The sequence below is a fragment of the Podarcis filfolensis genome, assembly GCF_964270895.1.
Source record: "Podarcis filfolensis genome assembly, chromosome: 18".
Lineage (NCBI taxonomy): Eukaryota > Metazoa > Chordata > Lepidosauria > Squamata > Lacertidae > Podarcis > Podarcis filfolensis.
In genome coordinates this window covers 10,497,781-10,521,057 of record NC_139622.1, presented here as the reverse complement: position 1 = coordinate 10,521,057, position 23,277 = coordinate 10,497,781, and the positions used below count along the sequence as shown (strand labels likewise).

The 23,277-nt window shown below is 49.3% G+C and overlaps 3 protein-coding genes and 1 long non-coding RNA gene across 4 annotated transcripts in view; 1 reads left to right on the top strand and 3 right to left on the bottom strand.

Annotated features, from left to right (window-relative positions):
- LOC310753633 overlaps nt 1-23,277 on the bottom strand; it is a 192,081-nt gene that overhangs the window by 80,241 nt on the left and 88,563 nt on the right. The gene's annotated exons all lie outside the window — the stretch shown is intronic.
- Nucleotides 1-23,277, bottom strand: part of RNF126 (ring finger protein 126) — a 767,042-nt gene that overhangs the window by 723,683 nt on the left and 20,082 nt on the right. The gene's annotated exons all lie outside the window — the stretch shown is intronic.
- Nucleotides 276-9,505, bottom strand: POLR2E (RNA polymerase II, I and III subunit E). The gene is made up of 7 exons (XM_083594952.1): nt 9,348-9,505; nt 7,748-7,922; nt 5,495-5,610; nt 4,542-4,622; nt 2,621-2,679; nt 1,825-1,903; nt 276-1,051 (listed from the first exon to the last, which is right to left on the bottom strand). Exons 1-7 carry the CDS (start codon nt 9,402-9,404, stop codon nt 986-988), a joined length of 633 nt encoding a protein of 210 aa, XP_083451078.1. The 5' UTR covers nt 9,405-9,505; the 3' UTR covers nt 276-985.
- Nucleotides 17,394-22,770, top strand: FGF22 (fibroblast growth factor 22). Its single transcript, XM_083594924.1, has 3 exons — nt 17,394-18,687; nt 20,721-20,824; nt 21,783-22,770. The coding sequence occupies exons 1-3, from the start codon at nt 18,300-18,302 to the stop codon at nt 21,975-21,977; spliced, it is 687 nt and encodes a 228-aa protein (XP_083451050.1). The 5' UTR covers nt 17,394-18,299; the 3' UTR covers nt 21,978-22,770.

The following is a 23,277-nucleotide window of genomic DNA, read 5'->3' as shown; positions in this document are numbered from 1 at the left end:
TCCCGTCAGACGTCAAGGAAATAAACAACAACCTGACTTTTAGAAGACATCTGAAGGCAGCCCTGTTTAGGGAAGTCTTCAATGCTTGATCTTTTACTGTGCTTTTAATATCCTGTTGGAAGCTGCCCAGAGTGGCTGGGGAAACCTAGCCAAATGGGCTGGGTATAAATAATAAATTATTATTATTACACAACTGGGGGCATCGTTCTCTCCATGGTTTCCCTTTTCAGTTTTTTCCTACAAAACCAAGCGCTCAACAATAATCCTAATAAACATTATTAGTTCTAACGCTTTATTGAAATGATAACCTTATTAAGACAGTCGAGGCTCCTTTTGAGAGAGGCGGATTTCCCCCAGCGGTAATCAGCAAAACAGAGAAAGGAAGAGGGACGTTCTCAGGAGTCCAGAAAACCCTTTTTCTCGCAAACGGTTTGCTGCAAGCACACTCTAAAGGCAGAGAGGCCTCTACATATAGGTCCTCCATCTAGGCTTCTTCATCCAAAGCACATAGCCAAAAACCGCTTCCAGGCCACCCCATCAGTGTAAGCAAAATATCCCTGGGCCCAGTTCGGCTGGGGGTGGAATTATCAGCAGGGTGCTTATTGTGAAGTTAGCAACCGGTTCCACTTCAGACCATGAGATCTAGAAGCTTGGGTGGTTCGAAGCAGCGATCGTCTGTCCAAGAAGACTCCCACCGACCTGCGATTTCCCTCTGAGGAGAGACACAAACACGTACGCCCCAAATTCCAATCCTTGCAGTCACTGGGAAGGCAGCTTTGCCGCCCACGCGCTGCGTGGCGGACGGACGGAAAATTGACGGAACCACGAGGCGGTACAGGAGAAGTGTTGGTATCTTGTTAGGTATGCTGTTCAAAATCTGTCAAAGAAGCGTTTCTCAACAAAGAAGATCTCTCTGAAATGAGGCCGCCCACATTTACTCTGAAGGTAAGGAGATAAGAGTACCTTGCGAAGTAGTTTTTGTCGGCTACTGCACCAGCCGGTAGGTGATATACCGTCCGGCCGTCTCGCTGGGACGGATGATCTTCACCACCTGGAAGAAGACAGGTCTCACAATCAGGTACTGATTTGGGAGAAGGCAGGAAGAGAGCCAGTAGCCTTTTTCACACAATACACGCGTAATATATTGGAATCTGTTGGCAGTGGTGATGGCAGCTAATTAGTTAAAAAAACACGAGACTAAGCCCTTTAAATTTAAATTGTAATGTTCTCTTTCCCATGACTGTAAAACAAGCATGTCAAACAGGTAAAAACAGGGCTTTTCCTCCTCCCTAAAAAAAGGTCATGGGACGCGGGTGGTGCTGTGGGTTAAACCACAGAGCCTAGGACTTGCTGATCAGAAGGTCGGCGGTTCGAATCCCCGCAATGACGGGGTGAGCTCCCGTTGCTCAGTCCCTGCTCCTGCCAACCTAGCAGTTCGAAAGCACGTCAAAGCGCAAGTAGATAAATAGGTACCGCTCCGGCGGGAAGGTAAACGGAGTTTCCGTGCGCTGCTCTGGTTCGCCAGAAGCGGCTTAGTCCTGCTGGCCACATGACCCAGAAGCTGTACGCCGGCTCCCTTGGCCAGTAAAGCGAGATGAGCGCCACAATCCCAGAGTTGGCCACGGCTGGACCTAATGGTCAGGGGTTCCCTTACCTTTTTTTAAAAAAAAGGTCAACAACTTTGACCTGAACCCCAGTTTTTAACTCTGTGAGTACATAGCTGCCTCTTGGGAGTTGCTGTAGAGCAACAGAGAGCCCATGAACTGGTTCCCGTCCCCTTCGATTCACGTGTGGCCCAACAGTGTCCGGTCCGCAAGTCCTTACCTGGCCTCGCTTGATTCCAAAGTAGCGAGCCACCGGGTCCCCGGCCTGTATCCTGGGGAGCTGGTTCTCTCGGAGTTTACTGGGGGCAAGCAGTTAAGGGAAAGCAATCCATCCGTTTCACCTCCCCAGGAAGAAAGAAGGCAAGTGTAACAAGCCAAGTTCGATTTGGGGAGAAGCTGAACTCATTCAGGTCCCGGCTTGTGACAACTAGCGTCAGAACAGGGCGGGGGGGCGGGGGGGATCCCTTTTGGCCCGAGGGCGACGCTCCCTTCCGAGGGCCACATTCGGAGGGCAAAAGGGGATGGAGAAATCAACACAGAAGCTGCGTGGTACAGGGGTTAGTGTCAGTGTTAATTATCTTCCTTATGTATTTTGTGTTTTTGCAACATGACTTTTAGGACGTGGGTGGCGCTGTGGGTTAAACCACAGAGCCTAGGACTTGCCGATCAGAAGGTCGGCGGCTCGAATCCCCGCAATGACGGGGTGAGCTCCCGTTGCTCGGTCCCTGCTCCTGCCCACCTAGCAGTTCAAAAGCACCTCAAAGTGCAAGTAGATAAATAGGTACCGCGGGAAGGTAAACGGCGTTTCCATGCGCTGCTCTGGTTCGCCAGAAGCGGCTTAGTCCTGCTGGCCACATGACCCGGAAGCTGTACGCCGGCTCCCTCGGCCAATAAAGCCAGATGAGCGCCGCAACCCCAGAGTCAGCCACTACTGGACCTAATGTCAGGGGTCCCTTTACCTTTACTTAACATGACTTTTGAGACCTACGAGGGCAGCATAACGAAAAGAAGGATACTATCGGGCCAGTAACTCAGTCACCTCCTCTTTGGTCATGACAACATGTTCAGGAACCAGCTGCAGAGGCGGAAAGAAAGATAGAATAAGAATAAGAATAAGAATAATTTATTATTTATACCCAGCCACTCTGGGCGGCTTCCAATAGAACCTAAAACACAATAACCTATTAAGTATTAAAAGCTTCCCTAAACAGGGCTGCCTTCAGATGTCTTCTAAAAGTCTGGTAGTCGTTTTTCTCTTTGACATCTGGTGGGAGGGCGTTCCACAGGGCGGGTGCCACTACCGAGAAGGCCCTCTGCCTGGTTCCCTGTAACTTGGCTTCTCGCAGTGAGGGAACCGCCAGAAGGCCCTCGGTGCTGGACCTCAGTGTCCGGGCAGAACGATGGGGGTGGAGACACTCCTTCAGGTAGGTCAGGACACAGGCAAAAAATAGGATGAGGACACAGCTAGTCACTTTTGGTGCACAGAAAGCTCTTTCAACCCATTAGGCAGAGAAACAACTCGGGTAAGAATGGAGGCCATTTTTGTGTCCTGCAGGGAAAGAGTTGTTCCACAGTGGACTTATCTGGCATGCATACATTTTGTTTTCGGGTGGTCTCACTCTGCTAAATCACATATGTCAGGATAACTGTTTGCACAACCCAATAAGGAAGACAACACAGTAAAATTCAAAACAGTAACAATTAAATTGCACTTTTATTCCAAATCCAACCGGAACCATTCTGTGTGATTAGTTCAACAAAATGGGTGGGTCTTTGGCCTGGAAAAGAGGAGACTGAGAGGAGATTTGACAGCCATCTTCCAATATCTCAGGGGCTGCCACATGGAAGAGAGGACGGGCTTGTTTTATCCGGCTCTGGAGTTGCAGGACTCGAACTCATGGCTTCAAGTTACAAGGAGGGAGATTCTGACTCTACATCAGGGAGAACTTCCTAACGGCCAGAGCTGTTCGGCCGTGGGGTGGAAGGTGGCGGTCTCTCCTTCCTTGGCGGTTTTTAAGCAGAGGTTGGACGGCCATCTGCCATGGATGTTTTAGCTGAGATTCCTGCATTGCAGCGGGTTGGACTAGATGACCCTTGGGCCCCTTCCAACTCCAAGATTCTTTCCAAAACGTGAGGCCTAAGAGGCCTCCTTGCCTCTAATAATAATAATAAATTTGATTTATACCCCGCCCTCCCCGGCCAGAGCAGGGCTCAGGGTGGCTAACACCAATAAAATCACAGTAAAAACATAACAGGAGAAAAAAGAGGGGGGGAGAAGGAAAAGAAAAAAAAAAACCAATTTAAAATACAGGTTAAAATGCAATTTAAAATGCAGCCTCATTTTAAAGTAGCCGATAGATCAAGACCATAAGGGGAGGGAAACATAAGGGTCAGACTGAGTCCAAACCAAAGGCCAGGTGGAACAGCTCTAGGCCCTGAGGAAAGATATCAAGTCCCGCAGGGCCCTAGTCTATTGTGACAGAGCGTTCCACCAAGTCGGGGCCAGTACTGAAAAGGCCCTGGCCCTAGTTGAGACCAGTCTAACCACCTTGGGACCTGGGACCTCCAAAGTGTTGTCATTTGGGGACCTTAAGGTCCTCCACGGGGCATGCCAGGAGAGGTGGTCCCGTAGGTACGAGGGTCCTAGGCCGCATGGGGTTTAAAGGTCAAAACCAGCACCTTAACCCTAACCCTGTACTCCACCGGGAGCCAGTGCAGTTGGTAAAGCACTGGATGAATGTGATCCCGTGGCAAGGACCCCGTAAGGAGCCTCACTTAGCACCTCTCCCCCCCCCCCCCAATTTCCAACGCCCACTCTCAGAACCACTGTTTTAGAACAACCCAGAGCATCCGTTTGGTTTCCTTCTCATCTTGGAAGCTTTCTGTTGCCAAAGCAGCATTTACACAGCGTTAAACCAAACGGAGGAGATGCCTCACCTCGTGCTCAGTGATGTTGATCAGCAGCTCTTGCTGAAGGAACTGCTCAAGGATGTACTTGGGAGCCATGTCTACGAGAGACTGAAAAAGAGGGGAAGGAGAAGGGACATAAGCTAATGTAAGGTTTCAGGGAATTGGCTCCCCCCCTCCCCTTGGCAGTAGATAAGCAGAACAAAGGAAAATGAGCTTTCGAACTGCTAGGTTGGCAGGAGCTGGGACCGAGCAATGGGAGCTCACCCCGTCATTGCGGGGATTCGAACCGCTGACCTTCCGTTCGGCCAGCCCTAGGCTCTGTGGTTTAGACCACAGCGCCACCTGCATCCCTTAGGTACTAGGTCAGCAATCCCTGAACCAAATAACATCAGCACAAAGGGGAGGAATAACCTGCACCAAGGTACCATATTTTCCCGTGCACAACACGTCCCTGTGTATAAGACGCCCCCTATTTTGGGGGGCTACAATTTAAGAAAATGGGGGGAGGTGGCCCAAAGTTGTTGAACCGTTTCTGGGGGAAGGATTGCCCTAAGTTGTCGAGCTGTTTCGGGGGGCGGGGAGGGGGATGCCGAAAACCACTCACCCGAGCCGCAAACGCTGAGATTCGCACGTGTCGCCAAAGCAAACAGGCGCCCGTCAGCTCGCCGACAGCGGCCAGCGATTGCCCGCCCAATTGTGTCAGCAACGGCCAATCCTAAGCAGCCCTTGCCGCAGCCACCAATCACACACCCGAGCACCAGTGACGAGCGGCTGAAACAAATCGCCCGTCCACCCTCTGCACTATCTGTGTGTAAGACAACCCCTGATTCTTCTTGAGTAAAAAAAACCCCTCATCTTATACGCAGAAAAGTACAGTATTTCTTCGCCTGCGCAGGTTCGCTGCCCACCGAATGTCTTGTGCCCAAACTAGCCCAAACTGTGCCCTCTAGGTTGAACACCGCGCAGATAGACTTGGCTACCTGCTTAGCTGATGGAGTCATGCCCTGTTGTACCACGATGAGGGCCCGGGTGATGTTTTCCTCCTGCATCCGTTGGCAGTACATCTTGATGGTCTTAATCCCAACCTTTGGCTCCTCTGAAAGGGAACAAAACGGCACGGTTGGCGTGAGAAAATAATTTGTCCTCACCACCACCCTCTCTAGAGCCAACAGGCAAGACTCTCGTTTCTTAATAAAAAAAGAAGCTTCCAGACCTCAGTGTGACAGCGAAGCAGCATCTGAGAAGTTGCACATACAGTGGTACATCGGGTTAAGTACTTAACTCATTCCGGAGGTCCGTTCTTAACCTGAAACTGTTCTTAACCTGAGGTGCCACTTTAGCTAATGGGGCCTCCCGCTGCCACCGCGTGATTTCTGTTCTCATCCTGAAGCAAAGTTCTTAACCCAAGGTACTGTTTCTGGGTTAGCAGAGTCTGTAACCTAAAGCATATGTAACCTGAAGCATATGTAACCCGAGGTACCACTGTATAGCATTGTCATTGAAATTCTACTTGATATTGATCCAGAGTAGATTCCAATGCAGTTAGCAGAGTAGCAACCTAAACGGCGATTCTCCAATACCTGCAGTGCTTATTTTGGTTTTTGGGGGGGCAAGGTTTCTGACAAGTTCTTGCAGTCACTGAGTTACCTATGTGATGATTCCAACTTTTCATTTCGGGGCGACCTTCTCCCCCCACAACTGAGAAGAACGAGTCCCCTTTTCAGCAAAAGCTCATCCCTTAACGATACATGAAAACCTTGTTTGCAGGGGGCGGGGAGAAATGTCATGTAAATTCTACTTAATATTGATCCAGAGTAGATTCCAGTGTATAAGTTAGCACAGTAACAACTTAAACACGTTCCCCAAAAATAGACCATAGGCAATTGTATTTCATTCAGCAGAGCTTTACTGATCAGAAATCACCGGGTTAAAGCTGACCCAAAGTCCAGAGGTAGCATTTTTTCATCTCCGCCAAGCTAAGCAGTTGGCTCCTTACCTCTCTCGCCCTGAGCTAGCCACTGTGATCCACACGGCGGTCACCTCCAGACTGGATTATTGTAACTCACTCTACGTGGGGCTGCCCTTGAGACTGACCCAGAAACTCCAGCGGATGCAGAATGCCGCGGCGAGACTCCTCACGGGGTCCTCACTGCAGGATCACATTCACCCGGTGCTATACCAGCTGCACTGGCTCCCGGTGGAGTACAGGATCAGGTTTAAGGTGCTGGTTTTAACCTTTAAAGCCTTATACGGCTTAGGACCCTCGTACCTACGGGACCGCCTCTTCTGGTATGTCCCACGGAGGACCTTACGCTCTTCAAACAAAAACATCCTGAAGGTCCCAGGCCACAGAGAGGTTAGGCTGGCCTCAGCTAGAGCCAGGGCTTTTTCGGCTTTGGCTCCGATCTGGTGGGACGCTCTGTCACAAGAGATTAGGGCCCTGCGGGACTTGACATCTTTCCGCAGGGCCTGCAAGACAGAGCTGTTCCACCAGGCCTTTGGTCAGGGCGCAGCCTGACCCCCTCCTTTGGCAATCTTCACAGAACTTTAGCCTAACGGTTGCCATCATTTTGAGTTGAATTAATTTTATAATGGAATGATTTTAGAATATTGTACTATTTTATTGTTGTTAGCCACCATGAGCCCGGCTTCGGCTGGGGAGGGCAGGATATAAATAAAAATTATTATTATTATTATTATTATTATTATTATTATTATTATTATTATCATCAATTTACAATGGGATGGAAGGTTTACAGGCTATGAAGGACTTGCTCACATGTTTACTGACAACTGCACGAATTATTATAGCTAGGAAGTAGAAAGGGCAAGCAGAATATAAAATGGAAGAATGGTATAAAGAGGTGTGGGATACAGCTATGAATGATAAATTAACATGTGCCATTAAGGTAAGATGGAAAATACGCAGGAGAAATGATTTTGAGGAGATATGGAGGGTGTTCGTAGAATGTGTGCTGTTAAAATGGAAAGGGGGCAAAGCATCACAAGAGGTGCTGAAATTCTGGGAGGCTGGACAGTTACAACGGAATGCTCTCAGTGGTGGGATGCACATTTTTATTCTTACTTATGATTATTACTTTGTCAAAATAAAAACTAAAGCACATCCTGTTGAAAGAAAAAGGAGAAAGCTAGCCAAGCCTAGGAAGAAGATGACACAATCAAACCAGCAGTCGGAAGAGAGTCAAACCTTTTGCTGAATGCCATCGCCTCACCTGGGAAGAAGACAAACATCTGATCGGTGGGGTCATCGTTGTGGGCCACCAACACGGTGAGGTCTGTCCGCCGGGGTCTCCCTTCGCTGGGCTTGTCGCCAAACTGGGCTTTGAACTCCTCCAGGGTCTGGTCCAACTCATCCTGGGTGACCAGGTAACCTCGATCGTGACACAGCTGGAGCGATTTGGAAGCAAGGAAGAACAAGAGGGGAGAGAGAGGTCCATTTATTCAGAGGGCATCTTGAGAGCCAGCGCGGGATATAAAGAGAGCCCTGCAGCAGCTGTGTCAAAGGAAGAGCCCAACATCTCATTCTCACAGAGGTCGGTTCCTCCAGGAAGCCCAACAGACAGGGCACGGAGAGGATAGGGAAGACACAGCACAAGAGGAAAGAGGGATGAGGAGAAGAGAGGGTTCCTTGGGGAGGCTGGGGAGTAGGGGGAGGTGGGAGGAAAAAACCCCAAAGAGCCGCTAGCTCCCAAAATCTAAACGGCAGTTTCTTTATCCGAAGATAACCTGTCTCTGCTTTTTAAGATGCTGTCTAGGTTTGTCATACCCCTTCATGGATCCCTGCCTTGCCACGGCGATGGGGCTTGAATAACCCAGAGAAGGTATGAACTATGCTGTGCAGGGCCACCCAAGATGGACAGGTAATGTTGTTTAGTCGGTTAGTTGTGTCCGATTCTTCATGACCCCCTGGACCAGAGCACGCCAGGCCCTCCTGTCTTCCACTGCCTCCCGCACTTTGGTCAAACTCATGCTGGTAGCTTCGAGAACACTGTCCCGCCATCTCGTCCTCCGTCGTCCCCTTCTCCTTGTGCCCTCCATCTTTCCCAACATCAGGGTCTTCTCTTCTCCTGAGGTGGCCAAAGTCTTGGAGCCTCAGCTTCAGGATCTGTCCTTCCAGTGAGCACTCAGGGCTGACTTCCTTCCGAATGGAGAGGTTTGATCTTCTTGCAGTCCATGGGACTCTCAAGAGTCTCCTCCAGCACCAGAATTCAAAAGCATCCATTCTTCGGCAATCAGCCTTCTTTATGGTCCAGCTCTCACTTCCATGCATCACTACTGGGAAAACCAGAGCTTGAACTATATGGACCTTTGTCGGCAAGGTGATGTCCCTGCTTTTTAAGAGGCTGTCCGGGTTTGTCATTGCTTTTCTCCCAAGAAGCAGGCGTCTTTTAATTCTGTGGCTGCTGTCACCATCTGCAGTGATCATGGAGCCCAAGAAAGTAAAATCTCTCACTGCCTCCATTTCTTCCCCTTCTACTTGCCAGGAGGTGATGGGACCAGTGGCCATGATCTTCGTTTTTTTGATGTTGAGCTTCAGACCATATTTTGCGCTCTCCTCTTTCACCCTCATTAAAAGGTTCTTTAATTCCTCCTCACTTTCTGCCATCAAGGTTGTGAGGAGGGAGGTGTGACTCTTAATTCCCCCTCCAGGACTGTCTTCGCACAACGGCCCTGCCAGGTAGGCCTCCGAAGTACTGCGCATGCGTAATAAAGGGGAGCCCCCCCCCTCTTCAGCCCCCTCCCCCCACCTCGTTCCCGGGCTCTCCCGACCCCCGCTCCCTCCTCCCCTTCTCCCTCCCCGCCCGCCCAGACCTGCATGATGGTTTTCCGGATCTTCCACAGGCGGTACGTCTCCTCCTCGTCGTCCATGGCGCCCGGCGAAGCGTCGAAGAGCACGAAGGACGCGCCGCGCAGGCGCAATAGGATTTTAAGCGCCCCCGACCAAACTACGCATGCGCAAAGCGCGCCGCCCGGGCGCCGTTCTATGACGGAGCAGGCCCCACGCATGCGCATAGACTTCTCCTGCCTTTCCTCGCCGAGCGCCCGCAATGGCAGTTCTGCGCACGCGCGATTTCTTGGGTTTCTCCGGCGCCGTACTGCGCAGGCGCCAACGCTTCCGGTTGCCCTGCTGTCGCTATAGCAACGATGGGACCATAGAGATACTACGCAGGGGGGGGAATGAAGAGTAGCGCTAGGGATACAAAAGTTGTTGAGCTTCTTTGGGGGGCAAAGTTAAGCCTATATATGGCTTAAATGCACACAAAAAACCAATGTATTTTCTTTTTTGCATTTTATAGTTTTACTTTTTTGTATTTTTTCTTTTCTTTCTGAAAGATTTATTTTTTCTGTGTGTTTTACTTATTTTTTATTATTATTTTTATTTTTATTATGATGTTTTTGTATATTTGTCTTTGTAAAATCTTAATAAATATTTCTTTAAAAAAAAAGATTAAAAAAAATAAAAAAAAATAAAAAAGAGAAAGATTTGGCTGCAATGTTTAATTCCTGCCTTCCCTGTCATTTAAAAAATGCAATAATTTTATTTAAAAATAATAATAATAATAATAATAATAATAATAATAATAATAATAATAATTCATTTATGCAATATATTAGCTGCAGGGAGATGGAACTGGCAGATGTGCAGATTCTGCTGAGCTACAACTCCCAAGAAAAACTACAACTCCCAAGGACAGAAAAAACTACAACTCCCAAGGGGAAAAAACTACAGCTCCCTTTTTTCTCAGGAGGAAAAGCATCTTCTGTTTAGAGCCATTCCTCCAATAATATCTAGGTGCATGCAGGTTCCCCACTGTGGACAAAAAAAGAGGCATTCTCTCCAACATTCTTATTTTTTATTAATTTTCTTTTCTCCCATTCCAAATATATTTATAGCATACAACTTACACAACATCTCTCCCTCTCCGCTTTTGGACTTCCCTCAACTTCCATTTCTGATTTATTTACCTCACTAATATATTCTGCCTTTTTCTACAAATAATCGTATTTTTTTTCCTTTTATTGCATTATTTTTTCCCTATCCGTAAAGTTGTGAATGTTTAAACCCGACCATCAGGTCAATATTCTTTCTTTCTTTCTACAGATGTAATATAAAAGCTTCCCCTTATTTTTCAAAAATCCCTATTGTCCTTTTCCCGAAGCTTCGCTTTTCTTTCGGGAATTATAGGGACATGAATTGTATAGAAATTTATTTATGTTTGCGACTTTAGCGACAAAAAGGTTACTCGCCCCAAAATGGAAAGAAAGAAAGGAAGAATGGATTTTAAAAAAACTTACGTAATATGCAGAAATGTGTGAAACTTACCGGAAGAATTAAGAAATCCCGATAAACTTTTTATAAAAGAATGGAAATGGTTTATTGAATATTTACAGATAAATTGCAAACGGAGAAAAACATTGGAAGGATGACTGTAACAACCTGTAGTTTCATAAGAGTATATATTTAAAGTGGATAGTTGATTTGATTTGATTTTAATTAATTTTTATAATGAAATGTTTCTAGAATGTTGCACTATTTTATTGTTGTGAGCCGCCCTGAGCCCAGCTTCGGCTGAGGAGGGCGAGGTATAAATAAAATTTATTATTAATAATATTATTAAATCAGCAGATTAAACGAATTTGCATATGCAGAAGGCATTTTTAAAAATAAATTTAAGGAACCGCGGAAAGAGGGGGGAAGGAAGTCAAACTTTGCAATGTGAAAATGATTGCCAAACGAATGTATGAGTATAAATAGAAACTAAAAAATAAAATAAATAAATGTGCCTTAGTCATGCCCATTCATTTCAATGGGCTTACTCTGAGTATGACTAACACCCTGACATCGCAAATATCTATTTGCACGATGCACAGAGAAGGGGGGAAAGGTAAACAAGCGTGAGCTCATGGGGAAATGAAAATCCAAAAATAATACAGACAATTATGTTAAAGGGCTTAAAATGACAGCACAAACCGGCTCGTCTGCTGATGTAACGGGGTAAAATCCTGCCCTCTGGACTCAGGATCCCTTTGCAATCCAAACGCAAGGCTGCAAACATTTTGAAAGCGCATGACTCCTTCTTAAAGAATTCCAGGAATTGTAGCTTACCCCATCTACAATTCCCGGCACCCTGGGCAGAACTACGGTTCCCGGGATTACCGAGTGGTGGGTGGAATCATGTGGGTTTTTCCCCCTTTTCTTTAATGTACGGTACAGCCTAAGAATAGATAATAATAATAATAATAATAATAATAATAATAATAATAATAATGAATTTTATTTATATCCTGCCCTCCCCAGCCGAAGCCGGGCTCAGGGCGGCTAACAACAGAATAGAAAAGAATAGAATTTATTATTTATTCCCAGCCACTCCGGGCGGCTTCCAACAAAGCATTAAAATACAATAACCTGTTCAACATTAAAAGCGTCCCTAAGCAGGGCTGCCTTCAGGTGTCTTCTAAAAGTCAGATAGTTGCTTATTTCCTTGACATCTGATGGGAGGGCGCCACCACCGAGAAGGCCCTCCGCCTGGTTCCTTGTAACCTCGCTTCTCGCAGGGAGGGAACCGCCAGAAGGCCCTCGGGAGATGAACCCAGGTGTCCGGGCTGGACGATGGGGGTGGAGCCAATATAGGTTTTTCAGGACCGGTGTTATGTGGTCTCGGCGGTCGCTCCCAGGCCCCAGTCTAGCTGCCGCATTCTGGATTAGTTGCAGTTTCCGGGTCACCTTCAAAGGTAGCCCCGCGTAGAGCGCATGGCAGTAGTCAAAGTGGGAGATAACCAGAGCATGAACCTCTCTGGCCAGACAGTCTGCGGGCAGGCTGGGTCTCATCCTGCGTACCAGATGGAGCTGCCCTGGACACAGAATTGACCTGCGCCCCCATGGACAGCTGTGAGTCCCATATGGTCCCAGCGGCAGCTCCCAGTCACCAGTCTAGCTGCTGCATTCTGGATTCGTTGCAGTTTCCGGGTCACCTTCAAAGGTAGCCCCACGGAGAGCGCATGGCAGTAGTCCAAGCGGGAGATAACCAGAGCATGCACCACTCTGGCCAGACAGTCTGTGGGCAGGGAGGGTCTCATCCTGCGTACCAGATGGAGCTGCCCTGGACACAGAATTGACCTGCGCCTCCATGGACAGCAGTGAGTCCAGAATGACTCCCAGGCTGCTCACCTGGTCCTTCGGGGGCACAGTTACCCCATTCAGGACCAGGGAGTCCCCCACACCTGCCCGCCCCCTCTCCCCCAAGAACAGTCCTTCTGTCTTGCCAGGATTCAACCTCAATCCTAAGGTTATCAGACGTCCCCGTTTCCCAGGGACAAAACCCATGGAAGTTGAAAAGTGTGTCCGGATTTATTGGTGAAAAAAATCTGGAAACCTTTGTACAGCCCTGAGCTAGATCTACACAGTTGTAAAAGAACAGCTCTGAAAGTGCCCCAAAAAAGTTGTAAAGCTCACAACTGAAAATAAAATCCTGCTGCGATCTCAGCTCTGCAGCACCATCTGGCGTCACGGTGTCATAACAAGTTAAAAATAAATATACAGCAGACGCTCGGGTCGCGAATGTGGTCTGTGCGGGATGCACGTCCGCAACCCGCCGCGCCTGCGCACGCGAAGGTTGCGATTCGGGGCTCCTGCGCACGCGCAAAGTGCGATTTAGCACTTCTGCGCATGCGCGGCTGCCGAAACCCGGGAGTAACCCATTCCGGTACTTCCGGGTTTCGGCGCGTCCGTAAGCCGAAAAAACGCAACCTGAAGCGTCTGTAACCAGAGGGATGACTGTAAATATAGGTAAAGGTAACAGGACCCCTGACCATTAGGTCCAGTCGTGGCCGACTCTGGGGTTGCGGCGCTCATCTCGCTTTACTGGCTGAGGAAGCCGGCGTACAGCTTCCGGGTATGTGGCCAGCAGGACTAAGCCGCTTCTGGCGAACCAGAGCAGCGCACAGAAACGCCGTTTACCTTCCCGCCAAAGCAGTACCTATTTATCTACTTGCACTTGACGTGCTTTCGAACTGCTAGGTTGGCAGGAGCAGGGACCGAGCAACGGGAGCTCACCCCGTCAAGGGGATTCGAACCGCCGACCTTCTGATCGGCAAGCCCTAGGCTCTGTGGTTTAACCCACAGCGCCACCAGCGTCCCTTGACTGTAAATATAAATATCAATAAATAAGACCCCAGTCCTCATTGGTAAATAAAGGGCTGGTCTCAAGCAGCAGCGTCGGATTGGATATAGAGCCAGATTATGCTTGCACTGGCTGGCAGCTGCTCTCCAAGGTTTCAGGCGGGGGGGGGTCCTCTCTCTGCCAGCTCTACCAGGATATTCCTTTGGCGATCAAACCTGCCTTCTGCATGCAAAAAAGAGATTTTGCAGGAGAAATTGGAGCCGGTCTTGCAAATATTATGCAGATTTGTGGCGGAAGTAAAGAGAGTTTCCTGTTTGTTCGGCCGGACATCTGCAAAGTCAGCAGTCTTGACTTGGCCAAGTTATGTATCTAGGCTATTCCTCTCCCTCCCTGGAACGGTTAGGAATGATGTCAGGAAATGAATCAGGAATTTAAAAATGCAGGCATGCGCGATGTCTGTAGTCCAAGTACCTGTAATGGTTTTATTTTTTTTTATTTTTAAAAAAGAAGGTGCAGGAAAAGGGCAAATGAAATGCGAGAACGTTCTCTGGAGGAGGAAAGGCCTTTTTTGTGAGAAGGGTGTGGGTGTGAATTTTTTATTTTATATATAAAATAAAAATTATTGTAAGTAAAATAAATGATATATACAGTATATACAGAGAAACGTTGGAGGGGATGGAATAGGACGTCCCTATTTTCATTGGAGAAACGTTGGAGGGGATGGAATAGGACGTCCCTATTTTCATGAGAGAAATGTTGGAGGGGATGGAATAGGACGTCCCTGTTTTCACGGGAGAAACGTTCGAGGGGATGGAATAGGACGTCCCTATTTTCATGGGAGAAACGTTGGAGGGGATGGAATAGGACGTCCCTATTTTCAGGGGAGAAACGTTGGAGGGGATGGAATAGGACGTCCCTATTTTCAGAGGAGAAACATTGGAGGGGATGGAATAGGACGTCCCTATTTTCAGGGGAGAAACGTTGGAGGGGATGGAATACGATGTCCCTATTTTCACAGGAGAAACGTTGGAGGGGACGGAATACGATGTCCCTATTTTCACAGGAGAAACGTTGGAGGGGACGGAATACGATGTCCCTATTTTCACAGGAGAAACGTTGGAGGGGACGGAATAGGACGTCCCTATTTTCATTTTCCTGACCTTTAGGAGACTTCTGAAAGCAGCCTTGTATAGGGAAGTGTTTTTTAAAATTTAACGTTTTATTATTATTATTTAAACGTTGGAAGCCACCCAGAGTGGCCGGGGCAACCCAGTCAGATGGATGGGGTGCAAAGAATAAAATTATGACGATGATGGAATTGGACGTCAAGCCTAGCTGTTGCGAAACCAAAGCACAGGTGCATCACCTGTTTGTGGGTAACCAAAAAAACAGGTCAGAGACGACGATGACACCATTCCACACGGGCAAAACACCACAAGGAAGCCCAAAACAGGCGATGAGATAACCCTTTCCACGCTTGTGCCAAGTACCTTGTCATTTTAAAGAAATGCCATCCTTCTGGTTGTTGTTATGGCAAATCTTCCCAGGTAAGCAGGAATCAAAACACAGGGAGAGATGCATCTAGGATGCTATGAATCCCATAGAATAGAGCAAACTTTTTCAGCAGGGGGCCAGTCCACTGTCCCTCAGACCTTGTGGGGGGCCGGACTATATTTTTGGGGGGAATGAAGGGATTCCTGTGCCCCACAAATAACCCAGAGATGCATTTTAAATAAAAGGACACATTTTACTCATGTAAAAACACGCCGATTCGCGGACCATCCGCGGCCGGGTTGAGAAGGCGATTGGGACGGATACGTCCCCCGGGCCCCATGGAACAGAGGTTTCCAACTTTTTCGGGTCCGCGGCTCGCTTCACCAACTCTTCTTGGGGGTCCTCTGGGAAGCCACAGCTGCCGCCGTGGTCTCTGCGCTGCCCCCCTCGGCCCCCAAAGAGAGGTGCCTCTTCACACTGCCCCATAGGGGCCTGGGAAGCACACCCTGCCCAGCCCCAGAGGTGGCATTCGACTGCGGAGCTTGCAGCCAGGGCTACTGCAACAAACAGCTGTGCAAGACTTTGGGAGGCAGAGATGCCAGAGGGCATCTGAGGAGGGAGCGAAGGAAAGAGGGACAGGGGCCAGGGTTGCCCGCTGGATCCCTGGCCACCCTTCACAGCATCCCAGTGGCCACAACAAGGGCCATCTTAAGTATATCCGTATAGTTCAAGCTCTGGTTTTCCCAGTAGTGATGTATGGAAGTGAGAGCTGGACCATAAAGAAGGCTGATCGCCGAAGAATGGATGCTTTTGAATTCTGGTGCTGGAGGAGACTCTTGAGAGTCCCATGGACTGTAAGAAGATCAAACCTCTCCATTCGGAAGGAAATCAGCCCTGAGAGCTCACTGGAAGGACAGATCCTGAAGCTGAGGCTCCAAGACTGTGGCCACCTCAGGAGAAGAGAAGACTCCCTGGGAAAGACCCTGATATTGGGGAAGATGGAGGGCACAAGGAGAAGGGGATGACGGAGGTCGAGATGGTGGGACAGTGTTCTCGAAGCTACCAGCATGCGTTTGACCAAACTGCGGGAGGCAGTGGAAGACAGGAGGGCCTGGCGTGCTCTGGTCCAGGGGGTCACGAAGAGGCGGACACCACTAAACAACAACATCATTTATGTGAGATTCCTGCAGCAGCACTGCTGCTATATCTGTCCCCTGGTTTCCACCTCCCAGAAATGTTTGCAAAAGAAAGCAGGGCAATATTTCCTCCCAGGGCGGTGCGTTCTCACCGTTTTGAGAGCAAACGGGTTCGGCGTGGCCTCAGATGACGCAGGAGACTGGAACAGCCGCATTCCCCGCAGGCCGGGGTTTTTGGGAAAGAGAATTTGGGTCATTGCCCAGCTCAGAGGAGCAGCAAAAACTGTCAGTGGAACAGCACTATATTGCAGGTGTGTCGCTAGCCATTCTTCTGCAAGATGGTCTAAACCTACAGGGCTGTGTCCTAATTTGCATGGCGTTGGCAACATCACACCCAGGGCCGGATTTAGGTTTGATGAGGCCCTCAGCTCCTGAAGGTAATGGGGCCCTTTATATGTCCAGCTGTCCCTTGCCAACAACAAACGGTCGCGGTTTTTTTGTGTTGAATACATGCTATATGGCCATTGATGGACCTAATAGGTATCTCAAGCCATTTGCACACATTGCCCTGCAACCAGTCCCTGCAATATGTAGACACCCTATATATAGGTAAAGGTGAAGGGACCCCGGACCATTAGGTCCAGTCGTGACCGACTCTGGGGTTGCGGCGCTCATCTCGCTTTATTGGCCGAGGGAGCCAGCATTTGTTCGCAAACAGCTTCCGGGTCATGTGGCCAGCAGGACTAAGCCGCTTCTGGCGAACCAGAGCAGCGCACGGAAACGCCGTTTGCCTTCCCGCCGGAGCGGTACCTATTTATCTACTTGCACTTTGACGTGCTTTCGAACTGCTAGGTGGGCAGGAGCAGGGACCGAGCAACGGGAGCTCACCCCGTCATTGCGGGGATTTGAACCGCCGACCTTCTGATCGGCAAGTCCTAGGCTCTGTGGTTTAACCCACAGCGCCACCCGCGTCCCTCACCCTATATATAGAAAGGAGCAAACCAGGGATATTTTAGTGAGCAGGCGGGGCCCATGACTTACATCCTAGGAGCCTGCACAACATAAAACACTGTTGCTTTTCTTTTGTGAAGGTAAATACTGTATTTTTTGCTCTCCAAGACTCACTTTTCCCCTCCTAAAAAGTAAGGTGAAATGTGTGTGCGTCTTATGGAGTGAATGCAGGCTGCGCAGCTATCCCAGAAGCCAGAACAGCAAGAGGGATTGCTGCTTTCACTGCGCAGCGATCCCTCTTGCTGTTCTGGCTTCTGAGATTCAGAATAATTTTTTCTTGTTTTCCTCCTCCAAAAACTAGGTGCGTCTTGTGGTCTGGTGCGTCTTATAGAGCGAAAAATACGGTATATGTGTGTGTGCGTGTGTTCTTATCATAAACCTTTGGCTATTCATTTTGCATGTGTGTGTCAGCCTCGCCGAACCAAAACAGGATGGGATTTGCAAAGTGCCGTCCGGTGCCAAAGGCACAGAACATCTGGCCAACTGCAAAACAGATTTATGAATGGGGAATAAAATTCCATTCACAGCCACACCTTAGCTCCGCCTCGAAGGTTCGGCGATTGGCTGTTGGGGGGCAGGCCCAGCCAATGCCGGGCTTCCTGGTCAGAAGGAGGGAATGTACGCCTGGAATTCTTGTTAATGAGAGAGATGTTTGGGTTCACGCGAGGCTGGCACGTACCTCTCTCTCTTGTCAAAGGTGGATTCTCCCGGGAGCTTTGGGAAATCGAGAATAAATTGAAAGAGGAGCAGCAAGCTTCCGAGTTGGGGATTCTGGAAGGCGCGGCAGGGCGCTAGACCTCAAGGAAACCGTTGCCAGCTTCTGGAAGGCGCGGCAAGGCGCTAGACCTCAAGGAAACCACCGCCAGCTTCAGGTCTGCTGCTGAATCCTGATCTGGACAGGTGAAACAACAGTAGAATCACAGATTTGCGGAGTTGGAAGGAGAGATCTCCAAATATCATCTAGTCGAACCTGCTACGAGCGCCATGACGCTGTTCGTAGGATGCTGACCGTGCCCAACGGTGACCCGTGGAACCTCGGGCCTCGCCGCCGAATCCTCGCCGGGCAGCCTTCTGAAGCCCCATGGTGGCCCTCGCCCGAGAGCCGGGCGAAATTTTCTGGCATGGGTCACCAGGACCCACCGACTGCCCACGCCGCCTGGTGTTTTTTGCTGCTGGTCTGGCTCGCCAACTCTGCCCTGGGGCACGGAGACACGGCTTTGCAGCCGCACGGCAGGTATTGGTGGCCGAGGGGGGGCAGGCCCGCCCGCAGCTACCCCCACCTCCAGGGCGACGCGCGGCGGAGGCGACTCTACTCATCGACCCACTACTTCCTGCGCATCGGCGGGGACGGCAACGTCGACGGCACGCGTCGGGTCGAGTGTCCGGACAGTAAGTCTCGCTTGCATTTGATGCTTTCGAACATAGGGTTGAAAGCAAGCTTCTGTTGTTGTTGTTGTTTAGTCGTTTCGTCGTGCCCGCCTCTTCGTGACCCCCTGGACCAGAGCACGCCAGGCCCTCCTGTCTTCCACTGCCTCCCGCAGTTGGGTCAAACTCATGCTGGTAGCTTCGAGAACACTGTCCCACCATCTCGTCCTCTGTTGTCCCCTTCTCCTTGTGCCCTCCATCTTTCCCAACATCAGGGTCTTTTCCAGGGAGTCTTCTCTTCTCCTGAGGTGGCCAAAGTCTTGGAGCCTCAGCTTCAGGATCTGTCCTTCCAGTGAGCACTCAGGGCTGATTTCCTTCTGAATGGAGAGGTTGGATCTTCTTGCAGTCCATGGGACTCTCAAGAGTCTCCTCCAGCACCAGAATTCAAAAGCATTCATTCTTCGGTGATCAGCCTTCTTGATGGTCCAGCTCTCACTTCCATACATCACTACTGGGAAAACCAGAGCTTTAACTATACAGACCTTTGTTGGCAAGGTGATGTTTCTGCTTTTTAAGATGCTGTCTATGTTTGTCATTGCTTTTCTCCCAAGAAGCAGGCGTCTTTTAATTTTGTGGCTGCTGTCACCATCTGCAGTGATCATGGAGCCCAAGAAAGTAAAATCTCTCACTGCCTCCATTTCTTCCCCTTCTATTTGCCAGGAGGTGATGGGACCAGTGGCCATGATCTTCGTTTTTTTGATGTTGAGCTTCAGACCAGATTTTGCGCTCTCCTTTTTCACCCTCATTAAAAGGTTTTTCAATTCCTCCTCACTTTCTGCCATCAAGGTTGTGTCATCTGCATATCTGAGGTTGTTGATATTTCTTCCGGCAATCTTAATTCCGGCTTGGGATTCATCCAGCCCAGCCTAGCCTAACCTTGCTCTTAAGTGCCTTCATTATGCCAACGAGGGGACAAACCCTAAACCGTTACGAGGAGGGAACCGGCAACATATCGCCCTGTTCAAGTTGGAGTTGACCATTAGCAAGAGACTCGGTGGACTGTTGGACTCCTGTGGGTCTTGCCCCATGGATCAGTTGCCAAGACTTGAAACCCCCACCTCCCCACAGCCGTCTTAAGTCCCCTCCTCTCCAGGGTTTTCCCCATACAATCGGAGACTGTGCCAGCGTGAAACCAACCTCCCCTACACCCTTTTAACGCCGCTGCTGGTTCTGGGAGACCAGGGGAGAGGGGAGCTGGTTGCAGCAGGAGCGGGTTCTCCAGCCCCCCTGCTCAATGCATTAATAATAATAATAATAATAATAATAATAATAATAATAAATTTATTATTTATACCCCGTCCATCTAGCTGGGTTTCCCCAATCACTTTACAGTGGTACCTTGGGTTACATACGCTTCAGGTTACATACGCTTCAGGTTACAGACGCTTCAAGTTACACACTCCGCTAACCCAGAAATAGTGCTTCAGGTTAAGAACTTTGCTTCAGGATGAGAACAGAAATCGTGCTCCAGCGGCGCAGCGGAAGGAAGAGGCCCCATTAGCTAAAGTGGTGCTTCAGGTTAAGAACAGTTTCAGCTTAAGAATGGACCTCTGGAAGGAATTAAGCACTTAATCCGAGGTACCACTGTATTTTAGGCAAGTGTCCACAAAAATGAATATAATCGTGAATATACCATACCAATATTTTTTTTTGCACTGTGTTGGGTTAAACTGCTTGCCAGAATATGACCACTGGGTCAAATTGCAAACAAACAAAAAAAAGTGTTTTTATTGGGATGAATTCAAACCAAAACGCCGAAGGATATTTTAAAAATAAAGCCACAAATCGCTGCGGTTCGAATCGAAGAAAAGTTAGGAACGGAGAGAAAACGAAACAGATGTTTCCTTCGGTCTCCTCATTCTGGGGCTCTTCTGGAAAGGGAAAATGAGAAAGGTCCCTGGCCTACCTCACTGGATTGTCGTAGACAAGGAGAAGGGATTGAAGTGCAATTTTTTAAAAACGGAAATAAATTAAGGGCGTTCTCCCGTCTCTTCCAGATATCGTGGAGATCCGATCTGTGCGTGCGGGGATCGTGGCCATCCGGTCAGTCCACAGCGGGTTCTACTTAGCGATGAACAGAAAGGGGAAGCTCTACAGCACGGTAAATATTCACGGCGGTGTCTCCTGCAAACAGCGCACTGCTGTCAATCGGCTCCTGTCACCCTGATGGGCGGGTGACACCAGTTGATGCGATGGGGCGAGATTTAGCTCTGCAGAGTCCTGCCCCCCTTCCGCAATGGGTCAACCGGGGGAAGCCATGTATTAATAATAATAATAATTTATTATTTATACCCCGCCCATCTGGCTGAGTCTCCCCAGCCACTCTGGGCGGCTCCCAATCACATGTTAAAAACAATACAGCATTCAATATTAAAAACTTCCCTAAACAGGGCTGTCTTCAGAAGTCTTTTAAAGATAGGATAACTGCTCATTTCCTTGACATCTGAAGGGTGTTCCACAGGGTGGGCGCCACTACCGAGAAGGCCCTCTGTCTGGTTCCCTGTAACCTCACTTCTCGCAATGAGGGAACCGCCAGAAGGCCCTCGGTGCTGGACCTCTGTGTCCGGGATGGATGATGGGGGTGCGGACGCTCCTTCAGGTATACTGGGCCGTTTAGGGCTTTCAAGGTCAGCACCAACACTTTGAATTGTGCTCGGAACGTACTGGGAGCCAATGCAGATCTCTCAGGACCGGTGTTATGTGGTCTCGGCGGCTGCTCCCAGTCACCAGTCCAGCTGCAGCATTCTGGATTAATTGCAGTTTCTGGGTCACCTTCAAAGGTAGCCCCACGGAGAGCGCATGGCAGTAGTCCAAGCGGGAGATAACCAGAGCATGCACCACTCTGGCCAGACAGTCTGCGGGAAGGGAGGGTCTCATCCTGCGTACCAGATGGAGCTGCCCTGGAAACAGATTTGACAAAGGACAGCTGGACATATAAAGGGCCCCATTACCTTCAGGAGCTGAGGGCCTCGTCGAACCTAAATCCGGCCCCGCTTGCAAACGTCCGAGTTGTGGCTGTTTCGCCGAAACCAACCTCCATCCTCCTTTTCTCTCTGCAGAAAGCGTACACCCCCAGCTGCAACTTTGTGGAGAGGATCGAGGAGAATGGCTACAACACTTACGCTTCCTCGCTTTGGCACCATGAGGGGCGCCCCATGTTCCTCTCCCTCAATGGCAAGGGCATCCCGCGAAAGGGGCCGAAGACCCGGAGACAGCACCTTTCTGCACACTTTCTGCCCATGCTGGTCTCCTGACGGAGAGGTTGCAACAAACCACGGACTCGTATTGCTTATCAAACGCCTTCTTATATTGAGTATTTAAAAACAACAACAACTTTCGGGTGGGAGGGGGGTTATTTATTAATTTTGTACAAAAAATAAAGACACGCCGGCGTTCGACGCCGGAATGAAAAATCCCAGGAGGTTTTGTTGGCATCGCCTTCGTCGTCCTTGCAGGTCCACCAGAATGTTTGGGGGAAAGGTGCTGCAAGACTTTGGATGGAGGGCCTAAGGGACTAGCGCAGGATCACCCAACCTCTGTTTTAAAACCTTCCATTAAGGAGGTAATGGGGCCAGGCGATATATCGTCCAGCGCCGGTTCAAATTCCATATTGTGATATCGGTTTCGTAGATTTCGACCTGGCAATATACAGTCGAACCCTGGCTTCTGAACACCTCCGTTTCGGAACGTTTTGGCTCCCGGACGCCAAAAACCCGGAAGTACCGTATTTTTTGCTCTATAAGACACACTTTTTCCCTCCTAAAAAGTAAGGGGAAATGTGTGGTCGTCTTATGGAGCGAATGCAGGCTGCGCAGCTATCCCAGAAGCCAGAACAGGAAGAGGGATTGCTGCTTTCGCTGCGCAGCGATCCCTCTTGTTGTTCTGGCTTCTGAGATTCAGAATATTTTTTTTCTTGTTTTCCTCCTCCAAAAACTAGCTGCGTCTTATGGTCTCGTGCGTCTTATAGAGCGAAAAATACATTAAATGTTTCAGTTTTTGAACGTTTTTAGGAAGTCGAACATCTGACGCAGCTTCCAGTTGAGAGCAGGAAACCCATCAGAAGCCACGGTTTGGTTGTCCAACGTTTCGGAAGCCGAACGGGCTTCTGGAACAGAAGACGTCCGACAACCGAGGTTTGACTGTATCACAAAACGTGGTGTGCGTTTCTGCGCTATGCAAAAATCACAATGTGTGTGTGGGGGGGAACCTTTGAAGTCAGCCGATGCTTCTCTCGATTCCTGCAGCCCCTGTTAACTTGGCCGGCTCAGCTCCTCACAGACACACCCCAGCTTCTTGCACGGGGCAGTGAATCGCGAGAGGAGCACTGGCAAAAATCACAATGCAGGGAAAACCGTGAAGCCAGCCGATTCCTTTACATAGGTAAAGGTAAAGGGACCCCTGACCATTAGGTCCAGTCGTAGCCGACTCTGGGGTTGCGGCGCTCATCTCGCTTTACTGGCCGAGGAAGCCGGCGTACGGCTTCCGGGTCATGTGGCCAGCAGGACTAAGCCGCCTCTGGCAAATCAGAGCAGCGCACGGAAACGCCGTTTACCT

Coding starts and splice junctions, on each gene's coding strand:
- POLR2E (XM_083594952.1), bottom strand. CDS start 9,404: ATGGACGACGAGGAGGAGACGTACCGCCTGTGGAAGATCCGGAAAACC. Junction 5,611..7,747: donor GATGTTTGTCTTCTTCCCAG/GTGAGGCGATGG, acceptor GTTCCCTTTCAG/AGGAGCCAAAGGTTGGGATT. Junction 2,680..4,541: donor TCAACATCACTGAGCACGAG/GTGAGGCATCTC, acceptor CCGCCTCTGCAG/CTGGTTCCTGAACATGTTGT.
- FGF22 (XM_083594924.1), top strand. CDS start 18,300: ATGCTGACCGTGCCCAACGGTGACCCGTGGAACCTCGGGCCTCGCCGC. Junction 18,688..20,720: donor TCGGGTCGAGTGTCCGGACA/GTAAGTCTCGCT, acceptor CGTCTCTTCCAG/ATATCGTGGAGATCCGATCT. Junction 20,825..21,782: donor AGGGGAAGCTCTACAGCACG/GTAAATATTCAC, acceptor TTCTCTCTGCAG/AAAGCGTACACCCCCAGCTG.